The 25,011-nt window shown below is 36.4% G+C and overlaps 1 protein-coding gene across 1 annotated transcript; it reads right to left on the bottom strand.

Moving 5' to 3' along the window:
• Positions 1–448: 448 nt before the first annotated feature.
• LOC116257352 (protein ENHANCED DOWNY MILDEW 2-like) lies at positions 449–24,439 on the bottom strand. The gene is made up of 20 exons (XM_031633994.2): positions 24,248–24,439; positions 23,756–24,027; positions 23,483–23,623; positions 23,215–23,311; positions 21,781–21,834; positions 21,508–21,689; positions 20,656–20,743; positions 20,455–20,553; positions 17,315–17,562; positions 17,118–17,201; positions 16,554–17,042; positions 15,933–16,068; positions 15,735–15,836; positions 9,615–9,707; positions 7,683–7,724; positions 3,657–3,767; positions 2,840–2,911; positions 2,598–2,716; positions 2,434–2,497; positions 449–2,356 (listed from the first exon to the last, which is right to left on the bottom strand). The coding sequence occupies exons 2-20, from the start codon at positions 24,022–24,024 to the stop codon at positions 683–685; spliced, it is 4,164 nt and encodes a 1,387-aa protein (XP_031489854.1). The 5' UTR covers positions 24,025–24,027; positions 24,248–24,439; the 3' UTR covers positions 449–682.
• Positions 24,440–25,011: the final 572 nt, after the last annotated feature.

Here is a 25,011-nt window from a genome sequence, read left to right as displayed (position 1 = left end):
TTGAGGCAGATTAAGCGTTCGACCTGGGTCCCTTTTAACCCATGCTAGTGTATATACAATTTATTTAATTTTTGAATATTTAATTTTTGAACTTTTTGCAGTGGAGCTCATGTATATCCTGTACACGAAACAAAAAGACAAGATGGAATTGACCATACTAACCCGATCAACCAAATTTAATATTCGAGTTTCTAAAAGCTTGTCGAGAGATGGGTCCGCTCCTCTTTACATTGACCGGGTCAATTCATTCATTTGCGACACTTCTTTGTAACAGCCTTCTGTTTTGCTCTGTGTACGTAATTGCTATTCATTTTGTATCAATTTGTACAGGTCGTTTCTTGTATGCATGTCTTCTGCCATTCAGAGATCTGAAGCAACCATCCAGCCCCTCTTTACCCCTACTTTCGATATTTCAGAACAATAAAAAGACGATAAAAAGAGTCTATCCTACCTTCCTAAACGTTCCCAAAAAATAATAACCAAAGGAATGAAGTGAAGAGGGTTGAAGAGAGAGAAAGAGAAAGAGAGTGAGGTGCAGCATGTCCACCAAACATGACAACCTTCACGGATATATAACACCATTCATGCATAAGCAGCAAGCCTATAATATAAAAGTTGAAACAGCCCTGAAGCAGAGGTCCAGTCAACAGCTACAGAAGACCAGCTGTGGCAGCACATCATCTCACTCATCTAACCAACCACATGATGAATCTCGACCAGGGAAGCTGCGACGGGGTGCAGTTGAATAGTCAAGCCTGTGCCGCTGGAAGCCACCTTGAGACCCTGGCTCCGTCATGGAACCATAGGCCATGCCCCCTCTACTGAAGGGAGGTTCTGGAGTGTGCATGTTTTGTCTGCTATAATTCAATTCATCGAGACGAGGAGCGTAACGCTGTATCGTAGATGAGTTTGATTGATTATATGAAGGTGGAGCTGAAGGACCTGATGGTCCAAACGCAGAAGGTGGAGGCAAGGTGTCCATCCATGCCCTTTCTTGATCCAATGGGTAGGCACTTCTGCGTGGAACAAAATCAGACTCCCCCGGTTGACCATATAGTCTAACATTCAACCTAGCATCCAAGCCAGGCCGACCATATTTCTCATCCAAATCATCAATATATGGCCTCGGCATTGTACTAGCTCCGTAGGTTTCTTCACTATTTCCCATCGGAAAACTACGGTAGCGGTCCTCCGAACTGTGATGCCTATATTCTGGTTCTCTTCCATTCATAAATCCATGAGTACTAGGAGACCCCCAGTTTGATGTGGCTGATGGAAACTTGTCGTTCCTTGAATACCGTCTTTCTATGTCATCAAGCTCGCGAGCATTGTTCTGCCAAACTGTGGATCTTGTTTCAGTGTCCAGGCGTGAAGAACCGTTGAACCGAAATTCATGCATCTCTTCCCTTGCCTCTGTGTTCGGAGACCTAAATGCTTCAGATGTCTTTTCTTTCAAGACGCTTGTGGACTCCGTTACTTCAGATGGTAAACCTGCTGGCCGGTGATCCCTGTTTCGCTTCTGCTTCTCAGGTCTGTCCATAACATGCTTATCAGACGCCTTCTCAGTCATTTTCTTGCCCTTATCCAAAATAATTCTGCTACTGTTGTCCATGCTCTTGCTTCCTTGAACCCCATCATTTTTAGCCTTGTCTTTGTTCTGACTCTCCCGACCCCCAACAACTTTATCACTCTTGGCCCTGTCGGCATCCATGCCCTCCTGAACCACAGTAACCCTATCATTCCAACCCTTGCCCACGCTCTTGTTCTCCTGGACTCCAGTAACCCTATCATTCCAGGTCTTGTCCATGCTCTGCTTCTCTTGACCCCCAGTAACTCCGTTACTCTTGGCCTTGTCAGCATGCTTGCGCTCCTGATCCGAAATAATTATATCCTTCATGGCTTTGTCCATTTTATTGCTTACTTGGTATGCAATGGAACGATCATTCTTGACCTTCTCAACATTCTTTCTCTCCTGTTCCCCCATGACTCCTTCATGCTTGTCCTTGTCCTCATGTTCAAACCTGCTCGAGCCTTTCAGATTTGGTGGAAGAGTAGGTATCTGCTTCTCAGGTTTGATGGCCACCTCGACGAGAGACTTCTTGTAATTGGCAACAGAAGTCTCACTTGTATCATACAAATTGAACTTTTCACCATCAGTATCAACTGTCTGAACATTTTTTTCATTACTATTTTCAACTTGAACTATACTTTTTGATGCATGTCCCTGCTTTGAGGCTGTGCTTCGATGTTTAGATGTCCAATCAGGCCGACTCCAAAGATAGAGAACAGGTGGCTTTGTATTCCACTGACTAATAGAATGGTCCTCCACGTCCACAGATCCTGGCAGGTAAAAAGCCTAGAAATACATATGTGAGAGAGAGCAAGAGAGAGAGAGAGAGAGAGAAGGGAAGTAACGTAAGTTAGGAAACAGACCTTCCCCTGGAACTTCTCTGTGTCCTCCCAAATTAGATCGTAAGGACATTTTTTCTGATCTAACCTGTTAGATAGAGCCAAATTAACCTACAAGACCTGTGCATATGGGAGAGAGGGAGAGAAAGGGAGAGAGAGAGAGAGAGGAAAAGATAGAGAGAGCCAACCTTTCTGTTTCCGGTGGAACAATAAGTACAATGAGTTTTGGTCGGAACTCGAGAGCCTTATCAATGAATCTGTTTGCTAAAGCAGCTTTAACCCCAAATGGAGGATTCAGTCCAATGATCTTCACGACAGCCAAAGGCAACTTAAATCAAACTTTATTCGCTAAATACCACATAAGAACATTAGGTGAACTCAAAGATTGGACAGTTCATTTGAAACCACAAACTAAGCTTTACCAACTTACCAGGCGTGATCCTGTTGGCAATTCCCTACGCTCCACAGACATCCAATCTCTCCTTTCAAAGTCAAAGTCATTCTGCGATATCGGAACTAGTAAGAAGTAAGAAATATTTCTTTGGTAAAGCTTTCTATCACAAAGGAGAACATGTATCAAGTCATTATCACAAGGTACTAACAATCAATGGACCACCCCAACATTCTCCTCGTCTGTGGATCACATTCCTGAAATAATTCTGCTAAGCTCAGGAAAGCACACTTGAGAATTCTTGAACTTGTATGAACAAGAAGACAACCAAGCATGAATCCAGATTATCAGGAAGCAGGATTAATCAATTTTAAGATGACAGGGAGTAACCAAACCAATAACACCAGCATCCAGAAAAAAATACGGCTGGAATCTTGGTCAAACAAGCAGGTAAGGTGCACGATCAAATATAAACAAGGAAATACAATTTTCCACAATTTATGCTGAAAAAAGTTGTCATATCTCAAAGACAGGCATCAGATGCATTTCAACTGGCCAAGCAAGGAATATTTTACGGCTTTGGCTAAAAGAAAACTGTGCAACTTTGTAGGAGAAAACATATTAGATGCAATTTTACAGAATAGGGGCTGCAACCGTAGAAATTATTTTTAGCCAGTTTTCCAGTCTTCTGTGGTTGATGGGGAAAGAAAACAGATCTTCCACAAGAGAAAGAAAGTAACAATTGTACAACAGTAGCATGAGAAAAAAGAGAACATTTCATATACCACACAGAGACACTGAAATGTTAGAATATGCTCTTCTGTAAAAAAAAAATAATAAATAAAGATCAACTCACCGTTGGGCGAATAATATCAAAGTTTTTAAAAGAGCACTTTTTCCCAGTCTCTTCAAGTTTGTCTTTCAACAAGCTACTAAAGCTATTGGCACCACAACAAAAGTCAACAATCTGAATAACATCAAAAGCAGATAAGAAATTGTAAGAGAAACTATTATTCCAGGTAGATAAATAATTCTACCGAAAGATAATAAAAGTTCATAAATAGATCATAATGAAGAAAAAAGATGAAAACTAACTGCAAATCCATAAGTATCAGGTACAAAATCATACAAGATAACTCAAATACTGAGCTGCAGCAGCCATCAAAAAATTGAAAGTGCCTTACACACACCACAACGGGAGAAAGGCATTAAATTTTTCACGTCAAATTTTTCAGATGATTTTCAGGGGTTTCAACCTACTTAGTTGACTGATAAAGGTTTGTTAACACAGTAAATGTATTAAAGACTGAAGTGTTTATGACAGCAAAGATTGATTACTGGTTTAGAGCATTTGATTCTAAAAAACGAATAATTTCGAAACACAAAAGCTTTCGTAATTTCACTGATTCGTAATGAGTAGCATTTCTTGTATGTTGCAAAGTAAAAAGAAAAAAAAAGTCCCAACATATGAAACATGGATTTGCCACTTGGATGTGGTACCTACATCAACACAGCTAGACAGAAACACAGGTACTTGGATACACCCTAGATACACCTCATATAAGATCTAGGTTAGTTCCAAAACTTATTTTGTGGAAGCTTTCTTTGGTAATCAAATTTGGTAAAGACAAAGGAAGACCTCTTAGTCCTTTGAGTGGATTATGCACTTCTTTTGAAGTAAATTAATTAATAAATTATTATTTGAGTGTGTGCATAGTTGATTCTATACCCAACATTCCTCCATGTGCTCATACTTCTAAAATTACAATGTTGTACACTTTGTGCCCACACCTACATAACATAGAAAGGAAACCTTCTGCATGGCTACGGCTTGAGAGACAACAATCAGAATTGGGACTTCAAAGAATGATACAACACCCTCAGCTTGAAGGATGAGACTCAGAATTGAGATGATTCTTCTTTTACCATTGAAGCATAACTATGCCACAGAGACACTCTAAAATGCAGCTGCACCTGTGCGTTACTGGAAACAACTAAGCGTGGCACAAGGCATGTGGGTTTGATTCTCCATTGCCTTCTTTTCAACTTCGAACTTCAGTTGACTTTGACCAAGTTTAATATTATTTTGATTTGGCCAGTTAAGTTATCCTTCTCAATTGGAAGTTAGAAGTAATTGTTCAAGAATGGGCTTATCGATGTGTACTTGTATATGAACATGTGTTTGTGTAATGGTGTACAATTGTATCCTCACACCCAAGTTTTTTGAACTTGCTCCTCTCATGCATCTGCATCTGGAACCATGTGACTAAGCACATAATCATATATGAAGTTTAACAAAAGAATGAGGCCCTTTTTGCAACATGAGAAGATTTAATCACAAAAAGAAATTTCTTTCAGGGCAATGGAGAGAAAAGCCAAAGTAACATATATGAAACAGTGTCACAAAATGCACGTTTTCTTTTTGAAAAAAATGCGAAAAAACACAATAATTGCCATAGAAAACTTCTAAAAAAAGGTGTTTTTTGAAAAAAAAACGTTGAAAGCGAATTGCTCTTTTTTTCACTTTTTTCATTTTTTTAATGCCAAAGTTCCAAACAGTTTTTTTTTTCATCTTCTATTTTTTATTTGTTGCAAATCTACTTATTTTTTAATGTTTGTGTTATTAGTTTCTCACTTATTTTATTTTTCTCCCATTTTTAATATTTTTAATTTTTTTAAAAATTTACCGTATTTTTCTATTTTTTTCAAGTTCGTCATATTATACCCAAGAAAAACCCCGCCACATTATCTGTGACTATGATATGAAACTAAAAGAAGTCGTTGCATAAAATAGCATGCTTTTGTTGGACAGAAATCCTTTACTCAGAAATAGCCTAGCCTGGCTGGCTGCATGCAAGAAATAGGCCTAACAAGTAGTAACTGCCAATGCAAGTCTTCTTGGAAAGGATTACTCACCCAAAAGCCGCGCTTGCATACAATTTTCAAATGCTAGAAACGAGAATAGAGTAGTTTACTGCAGTGTTATCTATATTGTATGATACAGCATATCATATCGTATGAGAAAAACGATATGATATGGGCATGATATGCAAATTGGTTGTGTATCATGCCCATACGATATGTACCGATACGGGCCTCTGTATCACATGATACGGCCATATGGCCCACAACTTACGATATGAGCTTGTCTTTTTTTTTTCTTTCAAGTTGCCCGATGCCTTTTTCAAACATTTAATATGTAAAACCTCCTCCTCTCTTTCATTTCCAGCATTCCTAAGGAATGTGCGAGGAGGTGGCTTGCCATTTTGGAGAAAAATTGCCAAAAAATAGAAGATTGAAGGGATAAATGAGAAATTGCTACATTGAGGATGAAGATTATAATGAAGATGAAAAAGATGAGTAGACAGATTATAATGAAGATGAATAGATAGATTCAAAGTTTTAAATCTTTGATGATATGATCTAAAACAGTAAAACTTCCACCATAAATGCTTTTAAGACTTTAAACTTTATGATGCATATCATATTATGTGCGTGGATGACGAATTATGAATGTTTATTTATGTGTGCAATACTGTGATGAGTAGTTTTATATAGAAAACATTTTCCTAGTTCTTCCTTATTTTTCCAAATTTTTCTCTATTTTCTGGATTTTTTCATATTTTTATTGAATTAAAAAATAAATTTATGATACGCTTACAATACGCATATAGGTCAGCCCGACCGATATGCAATAGAATACAGCTTTTACAACTATGGCTTACTGCACTTCAATTTACCATGCTAACATTTATGCCAACGGCTCAAAGCCACATGGTAATGGAAATTTTGGAAATCAGCACATAAAAGTAGGTCTTGCTGTTCAGGTAGTTGAAAGACTGTCCTAGGTCATTGAAAATGCCCACCTTTATCATTGATGGGACTATACTTGTCCTCTCTCTGCAAGTTTGAAAATTGTTTTACGCCTGCCTATTCACATTTTTCATCAAAATGTCTACACAAGCCTCCAGGTGTCTTTCAAGTTTATCTTTTTGAGGCAAAAGTTTGATTTTTCCATGCAGTAGAATGTGGACAAATAGAATACTCCCAAGAGGGGAATGCCTCGCTCTGCATAAATTCCTTCTTCTCCTAGTTCGGAAAAACTTTTTCATTGGGCTCACAGTTCAGGACCTTCAGGTTGAACTTCAACTCACCAGGCCACCATTTCATCAAGTACATTATAATAGTAATTTCCTTCCATCAACACTTTGTGTTCATCGTGCACTCTCAGCCCAAAGTGGGTCCCATCTTTCTTCCATGAACTGATTGCTTCATGGTCCCCATCTTTTGATGGACTGATTGCTTCATGGGAAGTAGCTTCAACTCTAAAGTTTATGTACTCTATATTAAGTTCTTTAATTTTCATTACTTTCTTCTGTAAAGATGCATGCTAGTTACATCGTATACTTTTTATTCTTATGCATTCAACATTTCATGTACTTCGTGAAACCCCAGTTCCATTTTGCAATTATTGTCATTTTTCCTGTATTATTTGTTTAGATTTTCTCCACAACACTATGTTCTTCTCTTCAGCACAAACAAGTCTTGTAAGTAAATCTAGAATTACTGCATACACACTTCCCCTATGATATGTTTCTTATTCTGACTCAACTCATTATGTCACATAATTTAGCACACTGCCTCAGCCAACCGCAGAGTACAACCAACATATTATCCAATGATATAGTTGTACACCATTGCACTTCCCTATAACATAGGTGGATGTGAAATAAAATTCAAGAGAATTCCAAAAATCCAGAAAAGTGTCGAATTTACATTAAAATTTTACAAGTTTTCCAAGCTTTATACATGTAAAGGAAGTAACAAATTCAGGGGCAAGCAGAAAGTGCAAAGTATAAATATCAATAAACCACAATCTCACCGTATCGCCAGTCTTGATATACCAATGGAGCATCTCCACAATCTGCATAAATGGTTAGCCTTTCTAGTTAATTTACACATGAAAAGAAATAAATTCACTTTACCATCCTAGAAAAAGCAGTTTTTGCAGAATTTCCTGCAAAAACTGCTTCACTCTGTAACTTTAAGCAAAAGGATTCTCGAAACTAATGCAGGCAAAAGAAAAATACGGTTAATGTACATCCTATAAGATGATTCATTACATTCTGCAAACGATGGAAAATAATAATTTCACGTGAAGCAATGATCTTTATATAGAGTTCCTCAAAGAAGTCCAGGTATATCATGTTATCTCCAAAGACTGCAAAGATAGGAGAAAACGCCTATCAGATGCTTATAGTCAGGCCCTGCTGTGAGCCACTGCAACCATCCACTTACCTTTTAAATCTTCTGATACCGCCTAATGTCATGTTAATCTTATTGTTAATCAATAACCATCCATTGAAAGAAACAATAGGGGGACCAGGATATTTCAATTTTGTTTTTTAACAATGTGCTATATTTCATTTTGTACCATAGCCAATATCGTTATCGGGTTTTTATCAGTAAGGTTTTCTCCGGTATTTATCAGCAAAGTAGTTGTTCCTGGGAAAATCTCAAAGTTTTTAGAATAAAAATAAAAATGTTAGATAAAAATACAAGAAATGAAAAATTAATAAGTATTGTATTGCATTTAGGAGGTCATGTTAAAGACCTAAAACAAAAGGAAATAAAACAATGAAACAAAAGTTTAAAAAAATAAAAAACAGCAAATGAATTAAATAAATAAATAATAGTAATAAATTCATTTTTAACTTTTTTGTCAATATATAGCAATATTTTCCCGTTTTTATCTTTTTTTATTTTTTCATTAATATCACGTTATTTTTTAAAATATTGCAATATGTGCGGCCATGTTTCTTACACAGGAATATGAAAGCCAAAACATGCACGTATATGCAACCCACTTAGGTATACTCCAGCCTAGACAGTTATCCAGACAAGTGAATGAAAGCACTACAAATATGCATGCAATTTTCTGTGCATGTGTGCATAGAACATGTAGATCATTCACTTCTTTGGACTTTATTTTATTTTATGTAAATCATTTATTTATTCACATTAGTCTAATAAATAAGAGACAAATCCTAACTTACTTCCTTCAGACAAATATTTTTGTGTCTTGGTTCAGTACTTCAGTTGTATATACAAGATGTGAGTTCATGCTAGGAGTTTTAAATTATTTCTCTTATTAGGTACATTGATTGTGCATGCTGTACATGAAGTAACTCTGTGCCACGTGTCGATCCAATATAACTAGGGCATCATAAGACAATAACAAGCAGTTCAGCAATCATCCATGTTAATAACCTCATACTTACAAGTAGACAAATGTATATATTGTGTGCAACAGATTTTCTTGGTTCAGTTGCATATGCAAGAGGTTGAATCAATCTAAAGAATTTTAAAATCTTTGTCCCTTTATTTTATTGCAGTTACCAAGGGATGTACATGAAGCAATTTCTACTCCGTATGTCAATCTAATATAGTTTGAGCACCATATGATAAGAACAAGCAGTACACTGTTAAGCCTTGTTATCAACCTAGCCCTTACCAAGAACGTTGATATATAGATATTATGTGGGTACGCGGATGTATGCACCTACTTCATTTTACTTATCCGTGTTAGCCTGATTTAAAAAAATAAATACTCACTCACTTTCAGTCTTTCAGATATTCTTCATGTATCAACCAAATATAACCAAAGAACCAGAGAAAAAGAATAAGTTCCATAGCAGACCTTGTCGCATCCAAGCCCTTATGATCTCAGATGGACTCGAAAAATAGACAAAAAAATACAACATGCATAGAAATAAAAAATCCACCACTATTACATAGGATAAAAAGCAAATACCTCTTCAAGCTTTGAGACCTTTGTGAAGTGGCGACCAAAAGATGTATAGCGAGCACCGTGAATAAAAGGTGCAAGATACACTCTGAGCTTCGTCTGGCAAACCAGAATATATATCATCAATTAAAAATCAGGCAAACAATTATGTGCAATCATTAAAAATCATATTGATGACTTCAAATTAGCCTTTGATTTTTCTGTACTTCAATAATATATTCTTGACTTTTAAACACTACGTTGGCAACTCTAAGTTCAGCTTGTGCTTTTTGAATAGACAGCTTCTGAAAATGCAGATTCACAGAAGATCCATCTACAAGGTGTGCAGTTACTAACTAAAATGCATCTCTAAGGATAAACTGGCGGACAATCTAATAGCCAACAAAACAGTCAGGCCAACAAGACAGCCAGACAACCATGTTCACGGAGACTCATCAAAAGCCCCTTTTTGGTGCCTCGGCTATTTGAATTACCCAAAAGAAGATGACAAAACAAAAAAATGTGGAACTAGATTAACTAGATTACATTTCATTAAGAGCAGAAAGACGAAACCAAAGAAGTCACCTTTTATAAAGATCCATAGGAAATTTGTTTACCAATCTATGTCAAAAATTCTCAGAAGGCCAGCAAGAAATTTGAGGTAGAGATTAGGAAATTGTATCTTTATTAATGTCGAATCTATTTTCTGTACAGAAAGCGAAATTCAGTTTTCTTAATCAAGACGTGTCTATTGTTATGTACATTAGTAATAAAAATAGTCATTCAAGTTAGAAGAGATAATGTGAAGGGAACATCATAGGAGTAGACCAACCTTCACCAGTTTTTCACCTTCCAAAAGAACCTCACGTTCATTTTATTTTGTGGTTGCCTTTCATGGTTAACGAGGTTACTTCTTCAAACTCAAACAACCAAGTGGAATGTCGAAACTTTTTACAACTTCCAGGTGCACTAATAGAGGATGGTGACCATGAGGTTGCTCCCTCTCACATGCATAATATTCTAATACAAACTCATCCTTGGAGGACGCCACCAAAATGGGTGGTTATTAACTTAATATAAATGATAATCACCTCCTTTTCCAAAAAGGTGCACGCCTAGTCCCTTGGAGAGAGCCATCTCAGGTCCAAAATGTCACTGGTAGGAACAGTTCAAAAGTTAACTGGTCCTACTAATTTAACATGTGTATGTGAAACCTGCTGCCACAAATCCTGGTATTTCTAGGAAGAGAATTTTAACTCCGCCTACTGCAATTCATGTAAGTTAATTCTACGCTTACTAAGTATGACCAAACTCGAGTAAACTTTGATGAATAGGCAAACATCCAGGTCCTGAAATATGTCATGCATGAAGAAGTATACATCATTTTCATCCTCCTTGTTGAATAAAGCATCCAAAAAATTTTTCCAACAGAAGTAACTTGCACTGAGACATCCATCAATACTTATCCTCGAGAAGAGCAAAGTATATCAGTTTCCAATGGATAAATATGTCACTGAAAAAAAATTTTGGTAGGAAACTACTGTTTTCTCAATAATCATTTACCATAGAACTGAAGATGGAGCTGACAACTGTTTTTCCCCCACTTCGTGAGCAATGAATTTATGGGAATTATATACTAATTTCATCCATGAGAGAGGGTGGGTATTGTACGCTTGTATCCAAGAAGAAGAACAAAATGGGAAAAAGAGAGAAGTGGGGGGATAAAAACACGGAGGATGAGAGAAACCGTAAAAAATTTCTGCTAGTTTTGATACCATTTTGGGGTCCAATTGAGAATGATTTGAAGAATTTGAACCTTCAAAGGAGTGACCCAAGTGAAAGCAAACTTATGGTGTGCATTAGTTTTCACCCTCCCACATTGTGCTAATAGTGGAGATAAACTCATATGTGTGTGAAGTCCATTCATTATGATGTCCAGAAATACGGTATCCATGGTTTCCATTCGGCTTCCCAGTTGTTCAAGGCAGCTTTGAAGAATCCAATTATGCAGGTGAGCTTGGAACATCCAAAAATGTAGCATTCAAATAAGATCATAAAAATCAATGTGTAGACTGGACTTCGATGCTCAATTTGTAAGACCATTAAACAATCTCATTTTATAAAATTCAATCTACACGGGATTGAATCCTATAACTTTAGGAAATTCTCAGTACATCCATCAACTTTTGATAGATCGGAACAGCCTGGCACCATAAACACCATATTTTTAGATGTCATGTTCTAAAAAGGGAAGGAATAAGAGGAAGAAGAAGATAATAAGGGGAAATGACAGAAAGAATAAATGGCAGGAAAAAGAAAACCTTTCCAAAAACCTGTTTTGAGTGCCTAAGCAGCCCATCTAGGTTCTATAAGTCAGGAGACCGTCCAGCCTGCATGCATTTATTTTTTTTTTTTTTACTACTAAGCATTGAATGTAAAGCCCAATAATTTCAAACGAAAACATATATGTGTATATATATATATATTATCTGTTTATTTTTATGAAGCATTGGGACCAGTCAAACTAAGTATTAAATCTGTAATTATAATTAGAGAGGTGGTTGAGTAGAATGTTAGGACTGCTAAAAAGAGTAAATAAGATATTAAATAGAGGTGAGAGAAGCCAAAAGGTCACCCTTTTTCTACTTGCTGTAATTATAATTAGAGAGGTTTAGCATTTTAGCATTCTACATGCTGTTATCATAGTGGAAAAGGCTCCTGTAGCAAAAAGATTGGAGAGAGAACGAGATACCTTCCATTTTCTTGCTACATTCCTGGTTGAAGTTTAAGTCGACGATAATGACTGGTTCTCGTATCATCTCAGCCACGAAGTGTTAGATAAGGAAGCTAGTAGGCTGCTGATTTAGATTCAAGTCATCTCTATTCAGGTAAGTGCTCTACTTAGTTTGGGTTGCAATCCTGAACGTATAGATATCGTTATGTGGAAAAGGCTATGTTGTAATCTGCACATATATGATTATGTATGTGCAGTGCAAGGAAGGAGAAAGAACTGATCAGTCATAGTCAACCAGGACTCCCTCTATCTATAAATTTCTCAAGTACGTATTTAGAAATAGAAACAAGCTCATGTTTGGACATCTATACAGTTTTAAATGAGTATGTTATGATGTGATTGTAAATATATACGCATATATATGTCACAAGGGTGTATAGCGAGAGCTAGTGCAGCAACTATTCTAAACTAGAGTGTTGGTGGACTGTGCTTGAAGTACACAGACCCACAGGTAGATTAAGTGAGCAGACCTTATGTTTTCAAGTATGGGAATATTTAAACCTAAGTGTAGTATGTAGTTCAAGAATGTTGTTGTGTTTAGATGTATTTTGATACCTAAATGTATTTGTGTGTCCATATATATATATATATATATATATATATATATATATATATATATATATATATATATATATATATATATGCATTCATCAATATGCAAAGCTAAGCATGTATTGGTTATGGAGCAATGATGTTATTTATATCAATGTTACGATAAAACTGATGCGGTGCATAATTCTATGAGGCATATCTACTAGCTTAAGGAAAATGGAATTGAGATAATGTTGTTTGTGCAAATTTGACAACCATATGGATATACCATAGATGAGATAATACTATTGTTACACATATATGTATGATAATCATTTGGATATATCATAGATAAGATAATACAGTTGTTACACACATATATATATATGACAATCATTTGGATATATTATATATGAGACAATACTGTTGTTACACACACACACACACACACACACATATATATATATATATACTACAATCATAAAAATCCTATTCTTACACATATATTTGACAATTATATGGTTATATCATAAATGAGATAATATTGTTCTAACCTATATATATGACAACCTCATGTGCAGGTTAGAGTTGAGATAATGTTGTTCTTACACATATATATATATGACAAACCATATCGACATATCAAAGATGAGATAATATTGTTCTTATATGTATATGTATGACAATCATATGTACATATAGAGATGAGACAAGATTGTTCTTATATGTATATATATGACAATCAGTATTGGAGATAAGATAATATTGTTCTTACATGTATATAAATATGACATCATATGGACACATCAAAGATGGGATAATATTGTTCTTATACGTATAAAGATGACAATCATATAGATATAACAGAGATGAGATCATATTATCCGTACATGAATATATAGGACAACTATATGGAATTGTGGATATACCAGAGATGATATAATACTTTTCTTGCATGAATAAATATGACAACCATATGGATACATCGGAAATGAGATAATGTTGTTCTTATCTATAAATATGACAATCATTTGTACATATTAGAGCATAGATAAATGGTGTCATACATGTATTTTCGTGGCAGCTATTTGTGCACGTTAGAGTTGTGATAATGTTGTTCTTATGCATATATGCTTGGCAAACTTATGGGTATGTTAAAATTGAGATAGTGTTATTCATATCTATTTGCATTGACGACAACTGTATGAAGTTCTATGAACACACCAGGGCAGAGATAATGATGCTCATACATATGTATATTCAAGGGCACATGGACAATCTTATGAATACATTTGAGCATCGATAATGTTGTTCATGACAATGTTATATTGTGGGTGTAAATGAAATGGAATTGAAAAGTTGCTCTTCTCAGAGATATGCTGACCAGCATTGCCTATTGTAACCCAATCTTATTAAAGTGATCAAAATTTTGTATGGTAAGGTGTTCTTAGGTAGTTGAACTTGTTGGTCTTGAGAATTGCGCTCAAGGCTGGGTTCCATGAGGAATTACTGGAATATGTTTTGATATGGAAAATCCACTGTTGATATACAAAAGAACTCCGCTGTTGATATACAAAAGAACACTGTTGATATACAAAAGAACACTGAATATGTCTTATGCTATGGCACATGTGAGTGGGAGTGAGGTCTGGTGGTTGGTTTGTCTCGGGAAGTTATAGGATGGCAAGAGCTCATTGTGGCTGTCCATTCCTCCATATGCACCAAACTGTGCACAGGGTATTGGGAGGCACAAGGGCCCAGGATTCTGTTCCAGTTTGTGTTGGAGAGTGAGGCCTCTCCTCGTTCCTCAACCCGGGTGCCTAAAGGGGCTGATCTTCCACTTCGGCTAAGGTTGGGTGGTTGGACCATGCTGCTGTTGCAGCGATATGGGATATCTCAAGAGGCTTCACTACAGGTCACCCTTGGTCTTTGTGGACTGCCTAGTGATGATTGGTTCTGTTTTGCTTGTGTCTTGTACCCACAAGAATTTCTGTTGATGCTCATCACTATGACCATAATTGGTGGTTGTTAGACTATCAGTGTATCTTTACAACCCACAATGATTTGTGTTACTACATTTGTGATAGTAAGCTTAGCTGTAGAGTGGCTTAAGTTTTCATTTCATAGGTGGTGGCCTTGAGCTGCATATTGGTTTTTGTTTGATATAATTGAATATCTATATTGTCGAGCCATGCTCCACTTATTGTTGGATATCTCCATACTCAGAGAAATCTGACCCATTTTCCCTTCTATCTCTACAGGTAGTCTTTGATTAACAAGATGGATTTTGGACAGATTCCCTTAGTTTTGCGACAGACTAGCATTGGGGATCTAGGCATTGATTCAAGTCTGAGATTTTTGTGACTTTATTTTCACTGAGCTGTCGTAATCATTTGTTTGGACTCGATATGGGTCCTTGTGACATTGATCTTTCGTTAGATCTGTTTTTGCTTTGGTCATTACCAAAGATTTGATTTGACTTTCAAAACTTAATGTTCATTCTACGACATATCTACATTTTCCTCTTATATATAAAAAACAATGTGTCAAAACTTGGGTCATGACATTGAAGCCATGTCAAGAACCACCCTGACATCTGCACTCATGCCCAGCCATGCTAGCATGAGTGCAAAACCCAAATATGAGTACCAATGTGGCATAGGCTGCAAATTGGTATGTCAACTATTAGCTCTTCCTACAATATATGCACCTCAATGTAGTGACTTCATTCTCATGATTAAAAGTATATAAGATGTCAAGTAACAAACAAAGACCACCTTCAATTAACCAAAAGCAATTGAAGCAATTCAGTTTAAAGTTACCTTCCATTTTATTATTTGATTCAGCATCCGAGTTTCACAAACCGCCTTTGCATCCTCAATGCTACCACCTTCTTCCAATTTTGTCAGTGCTGCTTTAATAGCCTAAAGGCATTCTCACAAAAATTAATGCCAAAGGGATTTGAGGAAAGAGGAATTTACACAAGAAATTAAATCCATTTACAATCTAAGTAGTAATACCTCAATTGAACCTTCTACTTTTCCATAGGTAACTGACTGTGTGGAACCATGGGAATAGATAGAAGGCACCTTCAGCTTTTTCTGAACGTCTTTTAAAGTCACGGCAGATTTGCATTTGTCAATCAGAGCTACCACTCTGCATGAATTGGAAAATCATGAATCAGTTTACCAATGGTCTAGGAATCCACATATTCTAGAATAGCAAATATTCTATCATAGAAAATGACATTGCACATTTCATTATTAGTTCACTGTAATATACAAGATAAGGTCGTACAGTTGTCTGTCTTGGATGGATGTCTAGCACATTACATGGACATGGGCTTCAATGGTTGTTTAGTTCACTGTAACATACAAGATAAAGCACTCAACATTGCACTCCACCTAAACATGACCCCAACATTTTATACACTATTTATACTGCATGTATTTGGTCAAAAAAAAATATCTTAACCAATAACGGTACTCAAATATTAGTATGCACTGCATAGCATTGCGTCCAAGTTATATTAGGTTGATTATCTAAGATGCAGCCCAACATATAAGATGTAAAATGGCTATATTTTATGAACCTACAGCATTAAGCTAGTGCTATATATTTGAAGCAAAGAGAATAATAACCTCTTTTCTGCTTCACTGTCCACTATAGGTTCTGAACTAGCTTCCACAGCAGCAGTCTCTATTAGCATCTGATCATTCTTCTTAGATTGCTTCAAGGGTTTAACTGCCGTAGAGTTGGCTACTTTATCCCCATTACCCAATGTGGAAGTCTTCGTTTTCAAGGCAGCACTACTTCTTGACTTCTTAATGACATCATGCATCTTGGATTCGGGGACAGAATCAACCGCTTTAACCGTGAGTGCTTTTACAATTCTTTTAGGAGATTCAGTTCCTTTTACGGTCGAGGTCATCACATGTTTTTTCTGAAGTGCTCCAACAGTTGATTTCCCCTGACTAATGCCTTCAGTAGAGATCTTTCTTTTCTTCAATGCAGATTTTTCCTTTACTTGTTCATGCGATGGAGGGTGCACTTTCCTCTTCAATGATTCTTCTGGAAATATCAGGTGATCTCTTGCTGGAGTACCCAATTCTTCATCAATCTCATGCTCTCTGTTCAAAGAACACTAAAATTTATAGGGTCTGATAAATACATAGAAAGTCGTTTTTAAGCAAGGGAGAACTCACAGGCAATATATTAACACTCTGTTTGGAAGTAGATCATCCCATGCCCTTTGAATTATATCCTCATCATCCTCAAAAGATATTTCTCTGTTCAACAAAGAAAATGAGGAACATCCTACGAAACTCGCTGCAAATAATTTCAATTTTTTTCTAAGGCATTGAGGTGTGATCATTGATAAGATATTATATATCACGAGTACCTTGGTAAGCACTTTCTATGATATGCCTTGGGACAACGTCTACAAATTGCAAACTGCATTTCTTTGTTCTCTTTATCTTCTCCCTGTTTACATACAATGCATTTGTGAACAGGGCATGTGAAGGGCTCTCCTGCTGCAATTTTCTTCTCATATTTTTGTGCATCAGCTTCATTATCTGGATAGAGCCATCCTACAACACAACTTGGATGATAAAAATGTCCACAAGTTGCTGAAACACATTGAAAGACCTGCAAGAAGGGGAATGAATAGAACAGTTGCTACAAATGGGTGAGAAGATAAAACAAAACAAGAGCCAGCCTGAAGAAAAGAATGACAAGCAAGGAGTATGCTAAAGGTAAGAAATCACCAGAAAATCTATAGATTGGTACAGAGCCTTTGCTACGTTCAAGCAACTTCGGTTACTTACATGAAACTAGTTCAAATTCTATAGTCCAACTTCAACTAGACTATTTCTTTAGGCACCTTCTACACCCAGATTCAGGAATACCCATGTATCAACTCAGCATCAGCCATCAGATGGCTAAAGTACCTATCGACTGGACTTAGAAGGACCTAGCACCTCTCCACCAAAATGAATATATTTATATATTATCCCCATTCATCCTATGCCACAAGGACTCACCAAAATAGTGGTGGCTCAGACGCAGCAGTCACCGACTGCAGCAAGTCAGCAACCAATGAGTCAGCTGTGGTCAAACTTTGTCGGGGACACTTTTGTCCTTTTCAGTTCTTTTCGACAAAAAAAAGGTGATGCCTTTCTAAAGTATGTTTTCAATTTTTAATTGCTTTTCTGCATTTACTATACTGATGTTTGTATTTTACTGCATACTTTTGCAGTTTAATATTGGATGCAATATATGCTGTTTATACACTGCATATGTTCATATATTTCGTGCTGCTTATAAGTTAAGTTTTGTTAATTGGGTAACAAGTTTACTGTATACTGTGCACAAGTTTTGTTAATCAGTTCTATGATATATATTTATAATTTTTTTATAATTTTATATAGATACATACATATATATATGCTGTTTATAAATTTTATGTACGTATTACCAGTTTTAATAATACATGCTGTATGTTTATATGAGTGTAAACTTATAATACTGGATATATAACATGCACAGCTCATGTTATCAGTAAGATTGTAAAATTTGACATCAGACTCCACAATAATGTATACGACATGGAAGAAATAGAATGCTACAGATTTTCGAATCCAGAATGTGACTTTGGCAGTAATTTATTATTTGTTAATTGATAATTTTGTCTTGTTTAAGGACAATTTTGCATTTTATATATATATATATATATATATATATATATGTATGTATATATATATATATATATATATATGCACCCTTGCCACACATGCACTCGCGCCAGTGGCCCCACCCGCATGTGACATAGCATTCATTGTGCCTAACCAAAACTATCAATAACCTAACCCTAATTTTTCCGAAAGATGATATTATTATATTTTAATTTTTTAGGTTTATTTTAACAAAATATTATTAGATATGTTTACTTTGATCAATGTTTGCAAAAAAAATAGTACAAAACTCAAATTTTCATATGACTGTTTTTGTATTTTTAAATCTTTCTCATGATTTTCCTGAGAAAAACAAACTTCCCAACTAATACCTGAGAAAAATTATTCCAATCAAACCGAAGAGTGAAATTTGATAATGCCTTAAAAAATATCTATAAGATGAACTATGGAATTCCTCAATGCACATGGAAAAGGTTGGAACATCAAACTATATGATGGTATTCCAACAATGAAGAGAGACATCTGAAAAAGTGTTTCAGAATTCCATCAAAGGTCATTAATGATCTTCACATCTAGTACCAGATTACCACCTTATCTCTTCCACATGCCTGCCAAATCCAGATTAATTCAAAGATGAAGAAAGCGTTCAAAGATTATATGTACAATCTCACTGCATATGGAACAGGTCAGACATCAAAACTATATGATAGGCTAGTGACGTCCCATGGATGTCCCCTCCTTTCCAGGATTCAGAACCAAAGCACAAACTACAGATAAACAAATTGGAAAGGCAAAGATGGCACCAGTTATTGGCACCTTAAAATAGAAGCGTGAAGACAGAGAATATCGTTTACAAACCACAGAAGCATAAAAGTTTTCACTCCAGGAGGTGTCCTAATATACTGCAAAGCTGGACATGAAAGGAAGCTTGAAGACTCAGGCAAAAGGAGCTAACCAACCCTTCAGCTGAGAATCCTTTTTTCGAAGCAAAGTTATAAGTTTATAACTGCTTGTGGATGCCAAATTGACAAAGGCTAGCAGTTAAGCTACTGCCTCAGTTTGCAAAAGGAGCTCTGCTGCCAGACAACAATGGCCCTCAATTAGTAGAACCAAGGAAGAACCTGTTTCTTGTTATTTGTTCTTGTTTAACAAATCATAGCATCCGAAAAAATATCTCTTGTGGTTTTCTGCGCAAACCAAGCTTGCACGCTGAGGTCTTTACAGTTTACACCACTGTCATCATAGCTCTCTCATATACATCATGTCAATACATTTTCACCTCCAACAAAGCATTTATCTATATTCATCCAAATCAATTAAAGGTGAAACCAACCATAAATTGTTGATTCCATCTTGAGTTTACCAATTCCTTAATAAGTATCTTCAACCCAAAAAAAAAAAAAGATCAGGTATGCAAATGTTGGATAATATAACCAAGTAAAGGTTAGTATTGCAAAGGCCAGCCTCATCTGAGATCAAGCAAGACAAAATGGTTAGACACCAACCACTCAAGGAGGTTGAGTCCCTTCAACCTCATCAAAATGTATAGTTATAATTTCTGTGTGGACTGCCCAACAACTGGTTTAGACTGATTAGGGGCTGAGACCAGGAAGACTAAGTGGATACTAGAGGACACGTATCCTGCACCTCCAGAAAGAAGAAATTCAACTTAAGGCACCACAACTGCAATCATTATGGAAAATGAGTACAATGAGTACAGTAGAATAATTACATTTGAAAGCCTGAGTCTTCAACCATTCCATGCATGCAAAGTACTGACCAGCTCTAAGAAAATACATGGGAGACATGCAAGTGATCCAAGAAAAACTCTAGAAAAATATCCAACCTCAGGATTTGATGATTTGTCCGAGGATCCCAATTTTCCACAAACAAAGCACTGATGTTGTTTATATTTACAATTTCCACAATAAAAATTTCGAATAGCCTGCACAACGACCATAAAATATGAGTTAGTGAATGTACAAAGCATGGTTAATATGAATAATCTAAGACATTTATTTGAAATTTGCTGAACAACTTGAAATACCTTTACTTCAGCCTTGGATGATAATCCTAGTGATGGACAGTCAGATTCAGAAATAGCATGAAAGCCCCTCAAGCAACAGCCATCACAACTGCCAGGGAAAGGTAGGTTCAAAAAGTGAACTACAAAGTTCATCATATTTAAAAGGAGATGTAATATAATGTATAAACATATGTAAGCATCCATGTGCACAGATTCCAATGCAGAATATGGATACCACTAATTTTAGATTCTACAGCAAAGGCATGTGTAAGTGTGCATATCCATGTGTATGTGCATGTACGAGGGATTTACCCCTACATACAAAATGACCTCAACGGCTATCAGTGTCACCATGCAATCCTACTTTTAAAAAGCCAAGGACGTAAGAAAAATTGCCAAACAAAAAAAGCAAAAACCTAAAAAACTTGCAAAAGATGGGAAAATCAAAGAAAACAAAAACCAATACAATACACACTAAAGGACTACTTAAGCATCAAATAAGAGGCCTCAAAAATAAGGCACACTAGGTTAAACCAAAACAATAGTGATATGTGTCACTAATTATCTTGAAAATAATACATTTCAGAAGTCTTTTACTTCTGAAAAAGCAATTTAAAGTGTAAATGTCAAAATAATTTCAAAACCGATTTCAAATGGACATTTTCATCATTATAGTTATAGAAGAGAAACAAAAAAAATAAGCTTTCTTTCCTATTTTTAGTCAATTTTGAAATTTTTATAGTGTCAATAATTTGGTGACATTTATTAATAAACCTAAACCAACATAGTTTTTATCTTGTCAAGAACATTATTAATTGAACAGTTAAAAGCAGAACATAAAAATAATAATAATAGTTTGCCAATAAGTTCTACCATAGAAGATCACCACCATTGTCACAAATTGCACAGACAGAGTCAAACAAGTCTGATTCTTCATCATCATCATCTGAATTACTTTCAGAGTCTCCTAAATCCTCGTCGTCACCATCATCAGTATCATCAGCACCATCAACTATAAACTTGCGCTTCTTAACACCAGAGTTAGACAGAGAACCCTACCAGTGGAAATCACAAAATGAAAATGTTCAAAACACTACATTAGAAAAAGTGTTCCTAAAAATAAGGAATTCATTCATGTGTACAAACCCCAGTCACTGATTTACTCTTTGTTGAAGTGTCCTCAACAAGTAGCTGTGCCACCTAATTGAGAAAAGAAAAGCAATATGAGAAAAACAGCTAATCTACTTATAGTTCTTCACCAAATACTGCTGGGCTTCCAAAAATCTAGGATATGAGAGCCCCAATTATAATGCTAACCACCACCAAAACATTACTTGGAGTTCCAAATGTTGCAAAAATATCAGAAGAACCAATTAGAGAAACATACTCCTTTGGGGCTTGCATTGAGAAAAAAAGAAACAGAGACAGGAATATAGACTAAAGACTTTTTAGTTTTGGCAATAAAATACCCAATGGCATGACTTGCTTTGTATATAAGTGTCCATCTTAATCAAACATTCCTACTGAGTACTAAAGATTCAGGACATGACTTTTATCATTTTATGAGCTCAATAAGCATTCTCGTTTCCATGAAGTACAAACAACTATGTTAATCTTTAGAAACTTGTAATGCTGCATACAATTTATCAGAGTGTTCTTATTGATTTATACTAGTCATCAACCGTTATGCTGCTAGTGAAGCAGTCAAATATATAATCCTGCAGATATAACTGGTTGTTATCATTATGTTGTAAAAAAGAAGAAAAGAAAAACTGCTGATTCATAATTGATGGGTAAGAACGAGATGCATGTGAAAAAAACGAATAACGAAAGGGATGAGGCAGTTATAGATAAGGTTGTACTATCATAACCAGGGGCTTGAGTCCTATGGGGTCATCCTCCAGCTTGCCCACCAAGATGAGCAGAAGAGGAGGAGGATACAAGCCCGCCAGGATTAGATGCTTGCATGCTAAACTTAACATCTCCTGGTTTTCTTTGTCTTCATTTGTCGATCTTTTTCCTGCTTCCCATTTTGCGGGAATCCGAAAACCCTGTTTAACAACTTGTGCCCAAAAAGATTTTAATTTCAGGTGTCCTACATAACAATCTTTCTCCACCATTTCACAATAACGACTCTTGAAGCAAAGGCGGATCCAAACCCATGAAAGCATTCTTACTATCTAATCACTTCAGCAATGTAAGCAAGAAAAAAGTTTTCAAGCAAGCCTCTTATTTACACCTAGCCAGAAGCAAGAGTAGTTAGTTATATGACATTCCTCCAAGGGATCCAGAAAATTTTGGACTGGTAAGGTAGATCACTGAAAAATGTAAAATTCTAGGAACAGCAGCAAGAAAGGATAAAATGATACTGAATCACTGAGTGTTACATAACACCACCAGGGACCCGCATCTATCGCTGGTTAGTTCACCAATGTCCCGTTCGTTGAACACCAGTCTCACGAAACACCAGTCAATACGTATGCGGTCCTGATGGCATTGCACGTTCACCGGGTAACCCGGCAGTGACCTAATCTGCACTTTCTGTACCACGACGTTCAAACAGAAACTTTTCAGCCTAACCTTAGACTTTTTCAGGACTTCATCGCTTTGGATAATCTCACGAATCAAAGACCGATGTTCCCGCAAATCATCATCAGATGGTTCAGGCTCATATATGCTGCCAATTGCACAAAACCCCATTCAGAATTTCTCATCCAAAAGTAGATTGTCAAATTGGTCATCAAAAAAGGACGCAACGGGAGCCAAATTAGCTTTAAAATAGAAAATTGCAGTCTTCAGAACAAATTAAGAACATGGCATTCTCTATGGCCAAGAAACGACTGTAAACCTGAATGTCTTCAGTAAATAATCCCACAATTCCTTCTCCGAAGCATTGGGATTTGAATATCCAAAGTGAAGAGCATGCACCATAATCAAGGCCGACCTTATCATTTCCTCGTAACTTGGCCTTGGCTTGGACAATTCTATCCTGGAAACCACAGTAACCCAAGAAATAAAAAGCTGGATTGTTTCCCTGATAACTGGTCCGAAAAGTGAAAAGACAACGAAACAAAGAAAATCAATAGCGCCTAATACACAACTATTTGCAGGATAATCATACCACTTCTCATCTTTGGAAAGAACAAACATGGTAGGCTTCTTCGCGGAAAGCTCCAGCTTCCAGGCGATGACGGGCTTGTACACCTTCTGCTGCCCACTATCGGCAATGCCATGCAAAACAACCTCCCCATCGGTGCCCCCCGTCTTCTGCCCATCGCTCCATTGAAAAGGCAAAACCGCGAAGGACACTGGGTCCTCGTTCTCATCCACGAAGTAATACCTGGATACCTGGTCCGGCACAAACTCTTCGTCTTCATCCGACATCGACATTGCCTGCAGCAATGAACCAGGAAACAACCACCACCATCAACCGAAAACCGTCAATGAATCAGGAAAGTTCCCAATAATAAAATACTGACACAAAAAAATTGGTTTTCGCGAGAGAGAGAGAGAGACAGAAAACAATGAAAAAATGAAGTATATCGAGCATTTTAGGTTTTAAAATCTTGTTCAGTGGTGAGAAAAAATCGTTCCAAGATTTTGCCTTCAATACCTTTTCCCCCTCTTCTTCTCCTTCTTCTTCTTCTTTTTCTTCTGCTGCTGTCTGCTCAGAACCGTCCCTCCCTATTCCTTCATCTGATCGGAACCCACGAACGGGGACTTCAAGAACGCTTCCCGTCGGCTTCTGCTCCCACTATATTGATTTATGTACCCCGACCCTTCAACGTTTCTGAGAAATAATAACCACGGGCGCCTACGGCGACACCGACTATGAAAGGTTAGAAATTGCAATTTTGTAATCTTACGCTAAAACAGAATCTTAGCCATTCCGGAATTTTCACATGAGCCATTTCTCTGATTTTAGAATTATTCGTTTATATAATGGAAAAAAATATGACATGTTTTCCTTTGCCATCAGATTCCTATCAAATCCACATCCAAATTTAAGTGTAAGTCCATGGAATTCAAGGTTTTCTTCGGATCTAGTATGAATGTACACACGTCAGCTGTTAGCAGTTTTGTAGTTAGAGTTCCGTAAATCTATTTCATTCATGAATCTATCATAATCTTTAAGATAGATACAAGAAATGCTTACAAAATGTTTTATTTACCAAACAATTTTTAAGGAGTCATTTGGTAGTTGGATTACATGCTTCATGAATTAATCCTAAAGTTTAGGGTAGGTGTATGAAACGCTAGGACTAGGTGTTTCATTAGACTCATGAAACATATACAAAGTCTTATATTTACCAAACAACTTTTAAGGTATCTAGTAATCTGATTCAATTAATAGGGATATAGGTTATGAGTATGTAC

Source organism: Nymphaea colorata, chromosome 7 (genome assembly GCF_008831285.2).
Source record: "Nymphaea colorata isolate Beijing-Zhang1983 chromosome 7, ASM883128v2, whole genome shotgun sequence".
NCBI lineage: Eukaryota > Viridiplantae > Streptophyta > Magnoliopsida > Nymphaeales > Nymphaeaceae > Nymphaea > Nymphaea colorata.
Note: the sequence above shows the minus strand (reverse complement) of the source record. Positions and strands in the feature narration are given on the sequence as shown.

Excerpts from the sequence above, each read along its gene's own strand:
- LOC116257352 (XM_031633994.2), bottom strand. The coding sequence starts at position 24,024 with ATGTCGATGTCGGATGAAGACGAAGAGTTTGTGCCGGACCAGGTATCC. Across the intron at positions 20,744-21,507 it reads AATGGTGGTGATCTTCTATG|TTGTGATGGCTGTTGCTTGA; the intron begins GTAGAACTTATT and ends TTTCCCTGGCAG. Across the intron at positions 2,498-2,597 it reads GTTCCACCGGAAACAGAAAG|GTTAGATCAGAAAAAATGTC; the intron begins GTTGGCTCTCTC and ends TCTATCTAACAG.